Source organism: Cuculus canorus, chromosome 1 (genome assembly GCF_017976375.1).
Source record: "Cuculus canorus isolate bCucCan1 chromosome 1, bCucCan1.pri, whole genome shotgun sequence".
Lineage (NCBI taxonomy): Eukaryota > Metazoa > Chordata > Aves > Cuculiformes > Cuculidae > Cuculus > Cuculus canorus.
In genome coordinates this window covers 44,921,269-44,937,995 of record NC_071401.1, presented here as the reverse complement: position 1 = coordinate 44,937,995, position 16,727 = coordinate 44,921,269, and the positions used below count along the sequence as shown (strand labels likewise).

Below are 16,727 nucleotides of genomic sequence, written 5' to 3'. Positions count from 1 at the left end.
AGTTGTTTGAGGGGAAAAATTGCTGAACATACGAAAATAGTCAACAAAAAAATGCAGGACAGTGTTTCCAGCTGGTGGGGTATTTTATTAAAAGAGGCTCAGACAGGGACTGAGTCGACAAAGACAAAGGGAAATAGAAGAGAGTGGCACAACTTCCTGAAACGATGAGAGGAGCAACAGTAGACCTGGAGCCAGCCTAGAAGGGAAGGCTGGGGACGAGACGTAGTAAGGACACCGTTATAGTGGTGGGAAACCACCACACAATGTGTGTGGGTTCAAAATCAGACCTTATTATTTATTTGGCCTTTCTGTTATCATTTTTCTTCAATGCAAAATGCATTGATGGAGCATTGATATAGCATCATTTTAATATTGCATTGCCTCATTCACCATGTAAAGATAAACTCTCAGCAGGTACAGCAGTCAGCTTCTGAGAGCCACAGAAAGGAAAAGAAGAAAAAAAACTTAGAAGAAGATCTGGAAGATGTGAAATAGGAAGGCTGGCATTTTTTTTTTTTTTTTTTGAGCTGTGTCCCAAGGTACCCACTGAAAGTTGTACACTACAAGAGAAACAGACAGAAACAGACAGTATTTCAATGAGAGAATAACACTGGAGGGATCAGAGACTCAGGAACTGTGTGGAATAGTAGGGGTCCATAGATAAGTTTGATGTAAAGTCAGGAACTATTGTCAAATGTCAGCACTGGAGTGATTGTACGTGTGTGAAGAAGAGAGAGCCACGGCAAATGCAATTTAGGCATAATAAAACTGAAATGAGTAAGACCAGAATAAACCAGGGAAACCCAGAAGTGTCTCACTGCTGTTTACAGTTAGCAAGGAGAGACAAGAGGCACTTCTGCTAGGTATTTTATTTTGATGGGGTGGGGGTAAAGGTATTCTATACAGTCAGTTGCAAGATCGGTGCTGAGGGTATTGCCCATTGAAGGTTAATATATTTGTGTAGTCATTAATTTGTTAAAAATAGTAGTTACTTTGTTTTTTTTGCCTACAATACAATTTTCTTCTTGGCTGCACATTGCCTTAATCTGCACAGTGCTCAGGGTTTCCCTTCTGCAGCCCTTCATGTGCATTGTTGTAGTCAGTGTCTCCCTTTGACACATCCCACCTACATACTCCCAGCTGCTGTGGCAGCATCTCCAGCCCATGTTTTCCAGCATTTGCTTTTCCTCCCACTCACCCTTTGCCACTTCAGAGACCTTAAATTTTATTTTAAAACACTGTGCTAGGAATCAAACGGAGCTTATTAGGTAATACCAGCAAAAACTAGTCTTTTAGATAGCCATTAAGCATTTCCCCATAGCTCTACTTAGCTCTGCAATGTCTCTTGACTGACTGGCAAGTTCTCCAGTCAGCCCTATTTGTGTAACAGGCAAGAAAACACAGTGGGCAGGATTGAGAAGATCCTGACAAAACTATACAATTACTTTAGTAAAGTTATTCAGGGAATACTGAAGAAGAGACCCAGAAGGGAAGACTCATCTAGGAACACCCTCATCATTTCTCTTCCTGGCTGATCAGTGAGAAAATTTTCCATTTGTCTTTTTTCTTGTTCATTTTTTTCATTTCCATTAGAACTGATGTATGCCACCAGCTATGGAACAAAAAAATATCTTTCTGCATCTTTGTTTCATCATCCTGTGTGAAACTATATCCTGATGAGGGACAATCTATCCCTTCATGATTTATTAACCCATCAAAAATCTTTAAAGCATTTTTCTGTATTAAATGTATTAATCCTCTAAAAAAAGAAGGCACTAAACATTCTCCCTTAGCTTAAAAGTGTCAAAAAACAGTTACACAGCCACAAGCTACATAAGCCAACTGTGTGCTGGGCTGCATCAAAAGAAGCATAACCAGCAGGTTGAAGGACGTGATTCTGGCCCTCTACTCTGCTCTCGTGAGACCCTCACCTGGAGCCCTGCTTTCAGTTCTGAAGTCCTCAGCACAGGAAAGACAAGGTCTCTTTAGAGCAAGTCCAGAGGAGGTCACAAAGATGATCAGAGGGCTGGAGCACCTCCCAGATGAGAAAAGGCTAAGACAGTTGTGTTTGTTCAGCCTGGAGAAGAGACAGCTTCAGGGAGACCTTACAGCAGCCTTCCAGTACTTAAAGGGGACCTACAGGAAAGCTGGGGAGGGGCTTTTTATCAGGGAATGTAGAGACAGGACTACGGGCAATGTTTTTAAGCTGAAAGAGGGGAGAATTAGTTGAGATATTAGGAAGAAGTGTTTTCCTGTGAGGGTGGGGAGTCACTGGAACAAGTTGCCCGGAGAAGTCATGGATGCCCCGTGCCTGGAAATGTTCAAGGCCAGGTTGGATGAGGCTTTGAGCAACCTGATGTAGCGGTGTGCTTATGTCAGGGGTTTGGAACTCCATAGTCTCAAAGGTCCTTTCCAACCCAAACCATTCTATGATTCTATGATAGGCTACAGTTTACAATTAAATCTCAGCTCATGTTTATGTTGGGAAGCATTGCACTTTCTGTGTGAAAAAGAGTGAAATACATAATCACTTAACTGTCAAAATTTTTGTGCTATATGATCTGTTTAAAAAATCATGGCAACATGTAAATCTAGCCTGGGAAAATCTCAGGATCGAGTCACCTGTTTCGGTCAGATGGCTAATAGTAATTAGATCTTCACAAATCCCCTGGTAACCAGCTCCTAATAACTTTTGAAAAGTTGGTAATTAACTTAAACAGTCCCTAACACTTAAATTGCTTGCTAATTTTACCATGTATTATAGACACATGGCAAGTTTACAGTCGACGTTCTGTACAAATATTTGTTAATTAATCCCCATAAAATATCCCCCTAAGATGCGTTAGTGACTTTATTACTTCTATTGACATTTTCTGGCAAATCCATGGCACCAGTTCGGGTCTTCCTGAATCACATCTACACTTCTAGGCCCACATTCAGTCTTTGTTCTCGTATTTGTAGCCAATTTTACTTCTGGGATGATCCCACAGTTTTGGGTCCCTTTAGAGGCTGATGATACAGCTCTGGAGGCTTAATTTAGAATAAGCTGAACTGGTTTCTTGGTTATCTAGACCTACTGGCTGATAGGGACCTTGCCCAGATAAAGAACTCCTGCCGCAACGACACCTAAAATATTCAATATTTGTGCTCTATCTCTTTTTTTTTTTTTTTAATATACCTTTGGAGCAGCAGCCTACACTATGAAAACTGCACGGCTCTCAGAAAAGAACCTAAGTATGTGGTTCTTAATTTGTTCTCTCATAATTTTAAAGCAACTGAAAAAAAAATACAACAATTGTACATCATTGAAATAATGGGCTAATCTACCAGCTGGGAATGAGGGGAACTTGCTGTTAGTCACTCCGTATTTTTTATACATTAATTAATTTAGAAGTAAGAACCAAGACAAAAACAAAGGAAAACAAATCAGATGATCTCATAGTCCCACAAGTTCTCATTCTTGCCTCATCTCCAGGGCATCTTGGCTGACCCTTCATAACAGCTTGCTCCTCCTTCCCATATTTTTCTGTCTTCCTTCTGTTACATGCAAAAAGAGAGAAAAAGCTGCCTGACCAGCATTAAAATATCCCATCTTTGCTGTTTTGAAGGATGGGATTAATTTGACCAGATGGAAAAGTCTACAAGACAGAGACCTACATCTCATCTAGCCACTTAAGCTCTCTCTGGTACATGGAGAGAAACTGGCACTTTCAGGACAAAATTAATCTCATCCCCATGTAGATATTTTAACTAGGTCATATGAATCGTGCCTCAGAAGAGACGATTCCTCCCTACTGACACTAAAGGGAGCCTGAAATTACTAGATAGAGCTGTTTACATTGGTTATATCTGAAGTTAAGTGAGCTGAACGTCACCTGAGTTCTTTAGATTGCTTTCTGGCTTTAGAGGCAAAATGCCTTACAATCACTTTCAAGTTAAACGCGTAGCTAGAAAGCGGCATGTGGCCTTTGTGTCCCCATTTTTAAAGACTCAAGCACTGCAAGAGTTTCATGTGATTTATGTATCATGTGATTTACTACAAAAGCAGGTTTTCATAAGAAATTAATAACATCTCAAAAGCACACAGGAAAAAGAGTGCATGAAAGTACTGATCTGAGCTCCAGTACCTTCTCAGCAAGAATTCAAGTTCTTGTCTTCATGGGTCATCTAATAGAAATGAAATCATCTTTCAAAGTCTTAACATTTTCCTTTTCTAAAGAAATTATGTAATGTGATTTGATTTCTAATAAAATGTTGCTTCATATAATGACTGGTTGCTGTGTTGCTAGGCGTTATCATAGCCATGATAGAAGAGAAGGCCCTGGAGCTCCTTTCTAGCAGCTTTCTAGCACTTAAAGGGGACCTACAGGAAATCTCGGGTGGGCTTTTTAGCAAAAAGCGCAGGGGTGAGACGAGGGGTAATGGTTATAAGAGGAAAGAGGGGAAAATTACATAACATATTAGGAAGAAATTTCTCCTGTGATGATGGGAAGGCACTGAAACAGGTTATCCAGAGAAGTCATGGATGCCTCATCCCCAGAAGTGTTCAAGGCCAGGTTGGATGAGGCTTTGAGCAACCTGATGTAGTGGTGTGCTTATGTCAGTGGTTTGGAACTCGATGGTCTCAAAGGTCCCTTCCAATCCAGACCATTCTATGATTCTATGATAAGTGAGACCGAAGGGCGTTGTGTTCCCAGAAGAACATCCACTAGAGGTGATCCAATAAAACAAACGATCTCTTCCACACAAACTTTGTTTCACTTATCATTTATTCATTTTTCAATTTTTAACTGGGACATCCTATTTTGCAAGATCAACCCTTCAAGTGTTTCCCTGACTTTTGCCTAGAGCTCAGCTAGAGAGAGATTTTGAAACAGTCACTTAAACAAGGTCTGGGTTTAAAGAGATTAATTCCTACTGATTTCTTTTGTGCTAGTTATGGCTATTTTTTTTCAAAAGCACTTAACATGGATTTGCTGATAAAATATATATTCATTTCCATAACAGTGAAATACACATAATGCCAGGTTAATGGAAAACATATCCTTTCAAGCTAACATGCTATCTTTTTCAGATGGGATTACAAATTTGGCTGACAATGGTAACAATATTGATATAATATACTTAGACTTCTGTAAATAATTTGACATGGCATTGCATGACATTTTATTCAAAACAAAATCAAAATGGCACATATTAAATGGATTAAAAAGCGTCTAACTGACAAGATTCGGAATGTAATTACAAACAGGACAGTTGATCAACTGTGTCCAGCAGGATCCTCAGGGGCTGGCCCTGGCCTTAAGCTTTTTGACTGCTGATCAGTCGCTTACTGTTGACCAGATTTAGCAATGACAGAAAAAAGGTAGCGTGGTAAATGGTGCAGAGGACAGGTCACTGATATGGATCAATGTATTTTAACACGAACAGCAATAAAGACCTAACCCTGGGAACAGAGAAAGTAACCCTTCCTGATGGGCAGTTTCCAGAGAGGTCTGCTGTTAAGCAGATGACAATCCTGCTAGATACAGGGCAGCATGTGAACTCCTAGTGCATCAGTGTGGCTAAAGGAGACAGCTTAACCCCTGACATACACATGGTATCGCTAGCAGGATCCAGGATATTACTTCTACACTGCGCTGCAACTGCTCTGAGGCCTTGGGGAGATGCAGAATGCACACATCAGGAGGCTCACTGTGAAACTGGAGAGAGCTCAAAGACAACTCATGAGAGGGATGACAACTCTGGCAGTCACGCTTCGGAGAAAAAGATGCCAGGAGATCAAATTATTTATTTAATGAAAGAGATGATTAGGTGATGTCTTCACTGCAGTCTAGAGCTATTCATGGGGGGAAAACCTTTTGCAGTGGGCTTATCGGTCTAGTGGATTAAGATGTAGCCAAAAACTGAAAGTAACCCAAGAGCTGGAAGCTGAGACTAGATTAATTCAGATTAGAAATATGGCATACATCTCCAGCAGAATAATTAAATCTTGGAATAATACATTTGTGAAGGTCGTGAGAAGTTCTCCCTCATCAGAAATTATTTAATCAAAACAGAATGTTTCTCTAAAAGGTATGGCAGGTGTCAAGAGATGTATCCTTCCTCCAATACCTCACGCTTTCACAGCCTGTGTGGACAGACTAGATTAATTATGATTGTTCTGTCTAACTTGAAAACTTGGCCACTTGTTTTTGTTTGCAAATGAAAACAGAAATTCTGAAAACAAATCTGGAACAAGCTGAAAAATCTGTCCAAAATATCTGCAAATACATGTGAAATATCTCTCATTTTTTCATCATCTGTCCTGCAACAAGGATAAAAATGCTTTTCCGAGTTTTACTTCTCCAGTCAGTCCTCCTTTTCTAAGGTTTACTGGGCCTCTCTGCTATCAAAGGCAGGCAAGCCTTTCCAATTACTTTCTGCAGAGATTCCCATTTGACATTTGAGAGGTTCACCTCTTTGGTTAAAGTGAGACTAAAACAAAAAATGTTCATGTCCAGATTTCTTTGATTTGTTTTTATGGCATTTGGATTTTGTTTTGCTTGTCTTTCCAGAAGAAGACTGGAAGCTACTCAGTTATCAGGAGAATTTATACTATTTCAAACACTCAGATCTGTCTGTAGATACAAAGAGGAAAATCAGCCACCTCCTCCTCCTCTGAGAAAACAGTGATGGCTATGCTTCTAACATTTTTTTTTTCATTCTATAACTTCTGTATTAGTCATTAATCTGTCACTACCACTCATTATTTTGGCATGAGGACACAGGTGGAATGCAGACTGCCTGAATGTGCTCCACAGTTAATTTCTTTGGTATAAGTGCACAACTGAAAAAAATATCATTTCTTACTTTGGAACCTTCTTTTGGATCTTTATTTCCAAAAGACACTTTCCTTGTCTTTCACTGCCTGTAAGAATATCAGGGAAGGAAAGAGGCAGGACTTCCCCCCTCCAAAAATAGGTAGAAGCATTTTACACATTCATAGAATCATAGAATTGTTTGAATTGGAAGACATCTTAAAGAACATCCGATTCCAACACCCTCTGCCAAGGGCAGAGATGCCCTCCACTGGATCAGGTTGCTCAAAACCTCATCCAGCCTGGCCTTGAACACCTGCAGGGATGCAGTACCTGTGACTTCTCAGGACAACCTGTGCCAGTGCCTCACCACCCTCACATGAAAACATTTCTTCCTAATATCTAATCTAAATCTCCCCACTTTCAACTTAAAACAGTTACCACTCACCTTGCCCCTACACTCCCTGATAAAGAACAATTCCCCATCTTTCCTGTAGACCCCTTCCAGTACTGGAAGGCTGCTATAAGGTGTCCCTGGAGCCTTCTCTTCTCTAGGTTGGACAATGCCAACTCTCTCTGCCTGTCCTCTTAGCGGACATGCTCCAGCCCTCCTCTGGATCCATGTGCTGAGGACTCTAGACTGAATGGAGGACTCCAGGTGAGGTCTCCTGAGAGCAAAGTAGAGAGGCAGAATCGCCTCCCTTGACCTGCTGGTTACATTTTTTTTTGGACCACCCCATGACAAAAACAAGGGAGCCTGGATAGAAACAGAATGTCTCAGCATGTCCAAAATATATAAACCACTACCAGCAGTGGCATCAACAGAAGGTATACCTGTGAAGGGCAGCCCTGGAAAATGCAACACCCCACACAGCCGCAGATACAGAATATCTTTATGCCACTGAACAAATAGGATAGGAAAAACTGATGAAGTTAGAAGTGAATGTAGACAAAAACTAACCATGAGAGATTGTTGGGCAGTCGTTAAGTGTGGCAAGATGTTATCAACTCCATCTGTCACTGATTAATGATCTTCTGTACTTCTCCCCATTCGAGTGACAGGAGTCACAGTGTTTCCCAAAGAAAAAAAACATTACTTTTGCCTGGGTCTGCTGCATGCTCCTCAATATTTTGTAGGCAGCATTGCTGCAGGACTGTTGATCTAATTTATCTGCAATCTCATAAACATCACACAAACCATGGCATCTTTAGTGGTTAGGGCAAGTCTATCAGCAGTGATTTAGCAGTAGAGCGTTTAACTTTTTATCATTTTTAAGTAAACATAAAATTGTCACACACAGACACAATATTATATTCTAGTTACTTGCACATACTAAATCCCCAACAAATTTAAATACTTTTATAGTGCTAGATTTTTTCCATTCTCCTCTAACAAAAAGGCCAATTATATATGTCTGATAAGAATAGCTCATCAGATAAGCTCTAATGAGCCCACATTAAAATGGAAGGCACAAAATAGAATTGAAATATTTTTCTTGGTACTAGTATCTATCCAGAAATTTCTGAATGAAGAAAATAGTGCCTAGCTTCCGTATCTTCCAACCACAATTTTTGTGACTAACTCTTCTAACTTTAGATAAGTATCCCTTATTCCCACAGCATAATGTCCATATTTGCTTAGTGCAGAATTCTTAGTCGTAGATTTAATTTCTTATATTGTGCTTGCCATTTTAGCATCACTGTACCTATTCACACATTTACAATGGTCTTTAAGAGAATATTATTCTGATCTAAGGTTTAAATATAGTTCATACCTTATTATATCTTGAAAAACAGAGCTGTTGCTGTGCTCTTAATCTCTTCTAATTACCACTTTCATTCATAACTTGTTACGGTCATGTATTGTAAATCAACACTTGCAAGTGGGTGGAGTGGTAAAGTACATATTTAGGTATTTTAAATGCTTGCAAATCTGACCAAGTTTGATTTCAGAAATGGAAAGATCAATCTTCAGGATTCAAATAAAGTACTACTTATTCAGATAGAACTCCTATTTGAACTGCATGAGACCGGATTCAGCTCTGCTGTTTACCAGAACTCCTATTAATATCACTGGTGTGATTGCAAAAACTGAGCCATAGATGAGAATTTTAGCTTCCTGCAAAGCAAGACAGTCAGTAGTAACAATATATTTTAATAACAGATACAGTAAGTTAGCAGAAAAAAAAATACTATGTTATTACTACTGTTGTAATTTTGAGAGAGGTTTCTTTGTTGTAGCTGGTCCAAGAAATCACCAACATCTTTCTGCAATGAATTATATCTTCCCTAAAATTCCATCTTTATTTAACGAAAGGATGACAGCAATACAAACAGCTCAGCTGTTTTTAGTTCTCAAGGCTAGATCCCGCAATTGTTAAACAAATCACTTACAAAGTTCAAGCTCTCGCTTATTTTATAGCCTAGATGAACATTTCATAAACAGATGACTGGATATGCCACAGAAACTCAACTAGGTGTTCACAACCTATTTAATATTATCCTTTTCCTTGTCCACAAACCTCTCAGAGTGGAAATACCACACCAACTTTGTTTGCTTTCTAGTACTAAGATAAATTTCGCCTTAGCGAAACAACAGCAGAGGAACTGTACTTTGACCTGCCACTTGTATTGTGGTTATGACTATGCAGCTATGACTAAGTCAGACTGTCAGACACAATCAGAACTACAGGAAGAAGTAAGCTCAAATAAAAAGTAGCCCCGAGTCTATTCTTAATTACATCTTAAAAAGTGAGAAACCAATCTTTCCTGCTTACTCCTTTTAAAATGCTATATCAAAGCTGTTCGTGTGATTTCTCAACCGTTCTTCATGTAACAGAGATGCTAAAGGATGGTACATGATAGAACATTTAAAGAAAGAAAATATACATAAGACATCAAGGACCATGTCTGGAAGCCTGTGAGAACTGGGAGTTCAAATTCCTTTAAATTCACACCATCCCCCATTTGCAAAGAACACCGCAAAACTAAAGCAGAGCATATTTTGGCAATACAGACCCAAGTTTGAAAGATTTGTAAATTCTTTTCCTTTGGAAGATGAGAATAATTCTTGGTACAGACAGTGAAATATGTGATGTATACAGCTTAACCATGTAGTCATATTAAGATATACCAGAAGAGGAGAAGAGTTACAGCTGTGTTTAAAGAATGTAGACAAAAATCAGCAGCTCAGTTGGCATTTGTCACATTTTGTGACTTTTGGTAATTAAATATTTTGCTTTTTGTTACTATGATTCTTCTGCCTTTATTGGTTAATCTGTAATTTATGATGCAATTGGAAACTGCTAGGTTAAAATAATTACTTACATTTATGAAATGTGCGTGGGACAAGGAGATGAACAAAGAAGGCCAAAGTGATGAAAGGAAGTTAGATTCTAGCATCCTCCCTGGGCCCTAGCCGTACTCTACTCCTACCCCAGCAGGTCCTCTGAGATCCCCCAAAAGTAACAATGCATAGGTCAGAATTTCAGCCATAATCACTTCATGGTTACCATTTGACACACGCTATCATAATTATAGAATCATACAATGGTTTGGATTGGAAGGCACCTTAAAGTTCATCCAGTTCCAACCCCCCTGCCATGGGCAGGGACACATCTCACTAGATCAGGCTGCTCAAAGCCTCATCCAGCCTGGCTTTGAACACCTCCAGGGATGGGGCATCCATGACTTCTCTGGAAAACCCATTCCAGTACCTCATCATCCTGACAATAATGAATTTGTTCCTAATATCTAATCTAAATCTCCCCTCTTTCAGATTAAAACCATTCCCCCTCACCCTAATTCTGCACTCCCTGATCAAAAGTGCCTTCCAATATTTCTTGTAGTTGAAGCACAGAAGGTACAGGGGATTGTATGTAGAAAACTTTAGACACTACCACTCTGACTCAAAGTCAGCAGTCAGAGCAAAAAAAAAATACACTTAATAAACCCAGTGTTCAGGTAGGAGTTCAGTTTTTCAAGGTGCCAAGTGTACCCATTAACATGAAGACAGCCTTAAATTCCTGCTGAAGTAACCCTGAACCTCCTGGGAAGCCTGTAGCACTTCAAAGGGTATGGGTCTGAATCCATAATAAAAAAAATCCTTCACATGAAGCTCTGATGACCTCAAAGCCAGAGCTGACTGCTTCTGAGAATGAGGTGCTTCAAGGTGAGAGAGACCATCGCTCACAAGAAATCCCATGCTAAAGTACAAATGAAAGACATCAGCTCTGTTATCCAAATTCCCAGAAGAACCAGCTGTGCCCCCAGTAAGACCCTCAAACTGCCAGCCAGAAGCAGTCACAGTAAAATCTGTCAGATATACCCACAGAGTTTATCAAGGGGAAGGGAAGGAAAAACTAGTCCAAACTTTTAAGAAAAGCAAGACAGCAGTCCATGAAAGTTTTTCAAGCTTAGTTCAGTATGGAACTTAAATATTTACAATGTTTCACATAGTTTTATGAGAAATACTGCTAATGCTGAGAGAATTGCAAATACTCAACTAAGCCAAGAACAGAAAGGTTTTAATGGCAACCTCTAAAATTCTTTTGCATATAAACACAGAAAGCATTTTCAATACACAGCGGGCACAATTAAAACTACTAACATTTGACACCGGGCAGCTCCCTGCCATAGTCAGCCCGTGCTCCTGAGACTCAGTCAGTCTGAAAATACCACAACATCTTTAACTACTGCATATAGTAGGAGTTTACTTTTTTTCAGGCACACTGCACAAGAACACTTCTGATCTTGGAGGTACTTCTTTTAGTTTTAAATTCCCCGACTTCTGTGCTCATTTGTGATATTTCCCACAGAGGCACTAAATAGTGCATACATGAGACAGCAAGAAAGAGATCATTGAAAACCACAGAATTTTAATAGTAAACAAGCAATAGCAAGTAATAGTTATTCTTTCTTTTTTTTATTTTTTTTTAATTCAAACAATTTTTTAATTCGTTTTTAAAAAGTAGGTCCAGTGAAACTCTGACAGAGAAAAGTACTTTGCACATAACTTCTCAAACAGCTTTTTCCCTTTTTTAACCACTGACACTGTTTCTGCTCAGGAAGGAAGGAATAATTATTCACATAGACAGGTGTGTGTTCATGGTCAGTACTATTCCTCACTCATCTGTAAAAATAGGCGTTGATTAAGAATGCATGAGGTAGATCTTATTTTACAAGTCTACATATGCCAACTAAGTTCACATGGGCAGTTTCAGGTAGACTGGCAATCAAGAAGAAAGAGTCCTACCTTGAACTTGAAAAATCTGATTTCTCTAAAGCCATAAAGTGCAGCTGCCATCAGAAACAGATCCAATTGCTTTTCTTTTTCACTTTCCAGGGCAAGCAAATCTATTTCCTGTTACAGCCTGTACTTACAGTTTAATTCTATCTTATGACCTAAAGACTAAAATATTTGAGAACCACTAAGTTTTTTCCACCTATTTAAAAGGGGCAAAATACAAAACTTGAAACAGATGTTTTGTAATGTATTTCATTTATTTTGGCCACCCATAAAGCTGTGGCTTATGCTAGTGCCAACCAAGTGAAAAGCAACAGAATTCTGCAGAAACACTATGTAATATATTTTAGAATGACCAAGAATGGGGAGCACCTTTCAATAAACTCCTATTTCAGAGTCATAGAATCATAGAATGGTTTGGGTCAAAAGGGCCCTTAAAAATCATCCAGCTCCCACCTTCTCGTCATGGGCAGGGATACCTTCCGCTATTTATTATTTTCCGTGTCAGAAAAAGAAAACAGGAATTACTAAAGGTGCAAGTGATTCTGCCATACTTGGGCAGTTACTGAGGGGATTTGCAAAGTTTATGCAGCTTTTTCACATTATTGTACCTCAATGCACAGCTTGGAAAGCAGGTGATCAAATTATACATTGAAATCGGATGAGTTTGATGAAATTACAGCAACTGAAGATAATGTTCTTACAATAACATGATGTAAATAACAGATACTGTACATAAAACAATTATTCCAGAGACACTTAACAACTGAAGAAGTTCAATAAATTAAAATTATCTTATCCAAACAATTGTCAGACTTGGACTAGTACAAACCTCTTACTTTTTGCTGTGTTTATGGATGGAAATAAAAACATGCCAAAAGTTAAACACATGAGATTCCTTACAGCTGCTATGGTACTTACTGGTAAGGTATCTCATGGAAATTACAGTAAAAATAGCTATACCAAAATTTCCCCTGTACTTATTTACACTGAGAAACCGTTTTTGAACAACAGACCCACTTTAACAGAACACTTTCATCCCAGTACTGCAGGCTGGGAGACAAAATAAGCAATAAAGAACAATTTCTTAATTGACAATTTACTGCATAGAACACAAGGCATATAATGTGGATATTATTTACTAACCTGCCAAAAATATTATAAGGAAAGCATAAAGAAAGGATAATGGATTAATTTAGGAGGACAGAGCAGCATTAAAAGTTTACCCTGTATTTTTTAGGTTTTTATCCACACATTGGAAGCAAATATATTTTTCACCTTCCTTCTCAGAAGTGGCACAGAAAGTGGATTGCAAAAGTTAATTAGAAAGTAAGAAAATGTGGAAGCTTAGCAATTCAATACAGTAATCAGCAGTACAGATTTTGACCACATACATAGCAGCAGACTCTTAGTATGTGAGGTGTTAATACAAAATACTTTTTAAATCAAATATCAAAAAATATTTTGACTTAATAAAGGAATATGAAGTTCTTTATTATCAAAACAAGTGTAAATACAGAAAACTCACTTTAATTCAGAGGCATGCTTAAAGCAGTTTGAAAGCAAAATACCCTTTGCAATTATTTCTCCAGGTAAAACAGTTCCAATTGTCATTATCTGGTATTTGCCAGTGCTTCCCTTCCCAGACAGACACACTCACTTGAACTTTAAAAAGCCAGAACGCCAAAAGTACCTCCCCAATATGTTGACTAAGGACTGTAATTCATTTAAATTATGCAACTGGATTCCCACAGCTGGCCCACAGCTTGGCTTAGAGCTCAATTCAATAGCAACGATCCTGTCTGCTAATATTGTCCTACTTGCAGAGAAAGTAATATATCCAGCAACTTACATTGAAGTTCTGACACTAATTAACAGAGCAAGCAAATGTTGACATGAGTGACGAACGCTGGTTAATAGTTACTGTGAGACAAGTGCTGCCAGCTGGCATTTTGCAGTAGCATTTTGCAGTAATAATCCCTTGTTTATTTCTCAGGACATTGCTTATAATTTGTTTGTATGCATTTTGTTTCAAGTTAGAAACAAATCAGCATAAAAAACAACCTAGATAACAGCAGCAAGACCCCCCGATTTTCAGACAAGTAATCAACGAGAAAGCATGCAAGCAGCATCACTTGGAGGATGCATGGGGAAATAGAGTATAGGAATTCTTATTCTATATGAAGCTATGTAGCTGTGCACAAACAGCCTTTGGCATCTTGATTCTGGCCTACCTGGACAGGAGCAAAACATGTTTGTTATATCATACAAGCCCAGAACCTGAACTGCAAACAGTTAAAAACTGAAGGTCGCTAAGCTGCAAAATTAAAACACGCTTCTATGCTTTAGCTACACAGACAACAATAAAACAAAGCCTTCACAACCACCTGTAATAATATGCCTGTTCAGCTAGCAATTCCAAAGTACTCAGCAACACAAGGTAGACATTTTCTGCAGCTGGTTTTACATGTACATTCCTGCCAAATTTTTGTCTCGTCTCCTCTTACCTTCACATTAGTCCGGAGTGCACAGTAACATGCAAAAAACATTGCAGTAAACAAGGAGCATATGGACCAGTATTCAGCGTCTCTGCTCTGCACAAACGGTACACACACGATCCCGAGCATGTGCTACTAAGGAGCATCCGTTCCCTCTGTCAGTTTGAAAATGCATTGATCTCTGTTTTTCTGACTACAAAAAGACATGTCTTGAAGGCACTGAGTGAAAGCTACATATCTCTTCATCGACTATATATAGAAATATGCCCAGTAATTTCAATTAGCAGAGAATTCAGCGTCTGAAACTTGGACCTCAGTTGTTTTTCCTTCCAGCATTTTAAATTCAGAGGGGAAAAGGAGGGGGAACTCACCCAGAGGGGAAAGGTGAGGAATGAAAATGTAAGCAACGAGTTACTTATATTTCCCCCTGGCTTTGATATTTTCCTTTTCAATATTTTACAAACATTGTACAAGGAAAAATGAAGAAAGGTTCCTCTTCCGTTTCTAAAAATTTACTGTAGATTCTGCACTGCTCCTGTCTGCTCTTGTTAAAGATGCAGCATCCCTTTTAACAAAGACAACGTCATAAATCATGACAGATTCAACATGTTCTACTTACAAATACAGTCTCTGATTAAGGACAATGGCTGGTTGGCTTATTAACATTTCCTCAAATGCAAGTTCAGTCCCCTGTGCTAATCTATTTTTAAATAAAAAGTCCCACCTACTCCTTCACTCTCATTTAACAAAAATGCAGTGGACTAGTTCTAAGGCTCCTGAATTGCATTGTGCTCCTAGCTCAGAAACTGGACATCATTTTCAAACTGTTTTCTTGCTTGCTAGCATAAGAAACACAGAGAAAATTAAAATGAAAGCAGAGAAATCCTAGAGAAATCCTAGAAAATGTGGCCTCACATTTGTAACTACATATTCTGAATTTAAAATGCTCAAATATCTTCCAGAAGGAGGGAATTCAGAACCTAGCCAGAAGGCAGAGCTTTAATTTACAAGCACAAAAATATGATCAAACCACTTCTTTCACTCCTGTCAGCCTCTGGGATGCTACAAATTAACCGATTGTTTACTAGACTGCAGAGACACAAAGACCCAACTCTTTATTTACGGCACTGGGAACCACTGATATTCATACTGAATTATGAAGCAGTCTTCAGGAATACAATCAGAAAAGAGCTTCTTTTGTATTTTTTTTTTCACTGCAGCAGATTCAGTGGGAGGCAAAGAGTGGAAAAGGCTTTACTACCTCCTTCTCTATCAGCACAGAACAATTTGTGTAGGATAAGCGTAACTTAATAGAAATATCTGCAGTGACTTTTAGGATTCCTTTAAATATTGCTTTATGTAAACCCCCTTGGAAATCTGCAGAAATAGTGAAGTCCTATCAAAGTCACTGGGTATCTTTCTGTGGGCAATGAGGTGAAGAAGCTTAAACAGAAGTATGTGCATTTTAAGAAGAAGAAAGGAGAAAGAGGAAAAGACGTCAGGGTTTTTTTTCAACATCTTCCTAAAAACAAGCTCTCAGAAACTGGCGTCAACTCCAAGTGAACAGCTATTTTTAGCTTGTCATTATTTGTGCCTTTTTTTTAGGAACTAAAAAGGCAGTCATGTTTAAAGCTAGATATTGCCATACAATGTATCCTAAGACAGCTACTTAATTTGATCCCCAGATCCATCTGTCATGCAAATTAAGTAATTAGTAATCACAGCCTTCTTTGGCACAAGCAATGGCTTCTAGAACAAAAGAGATGAACCCTGTTCTTAAATCTAATTCCACAATTTTTGTTAGTAATTAAACTGGGGTCTAGGTGCCATAGTTCATAAAGCTGGGATATCCCAGAGCTATGAGAGTTCAGACTTCGGCTGCAGCAATATTCGTCAAATAAGCTAAAACATAGTAACATGTTGCTCAGCAAAAGCATGGGAGAATTAGTTGATGCATTTTTCTGACACTCTTCAAGTGAACAGAAAGGGAAAGGAATGACGGTTTATTTTGCAGTACAGTACATTAACAATTAAAATTAACTTTCTTAGTAATTGAAAAAATATCACAGATCTTGGGGAATTCTGATCCACCAGAGAAATGCAATTCAAAAAGCAAAGATGAATAGATGCATAGTCCTGAACAGCGAGGCAAGGCTCAGGCGTGCATGTAGCTGCATGTGAAAA

At 38.7% G+C, this 16,727-nt stretch overlaps 1 protein-coding gene across 21 annotated transcripts in view; it reads right to left on the bottom strand.

Moving 5' to 3' along the window:
• Positions 1–16,727, bottom strand: part of DLG2 (discs large MAGUK scaffold protein 2) — a 1,074,248-nt gene that overhangs the window by 776,096 nt on the left and 281,425 nt on the right. The window contains exon 1 of one of the 21 annotated variants that reach the window (XM_054072014.1): positions 14,553–15,377. The exons of 19 other annotated variants lie outside the window; for them this stretch is intronic. In XM_054072014.1, the coding sequence (XP_053927989.1) occupies positions 14,553–14,672 (120 nt within the window). In that variant the 5' untranslated portion in view covers positions 14,673–15,377. Of the gene's footprint in view, positions 1–14,552; positions 15,378–16,727 lie in introns of those variants that run through there. One more of the 21 variants, XM_054072057.1, reaches the window with a different exon arrangement.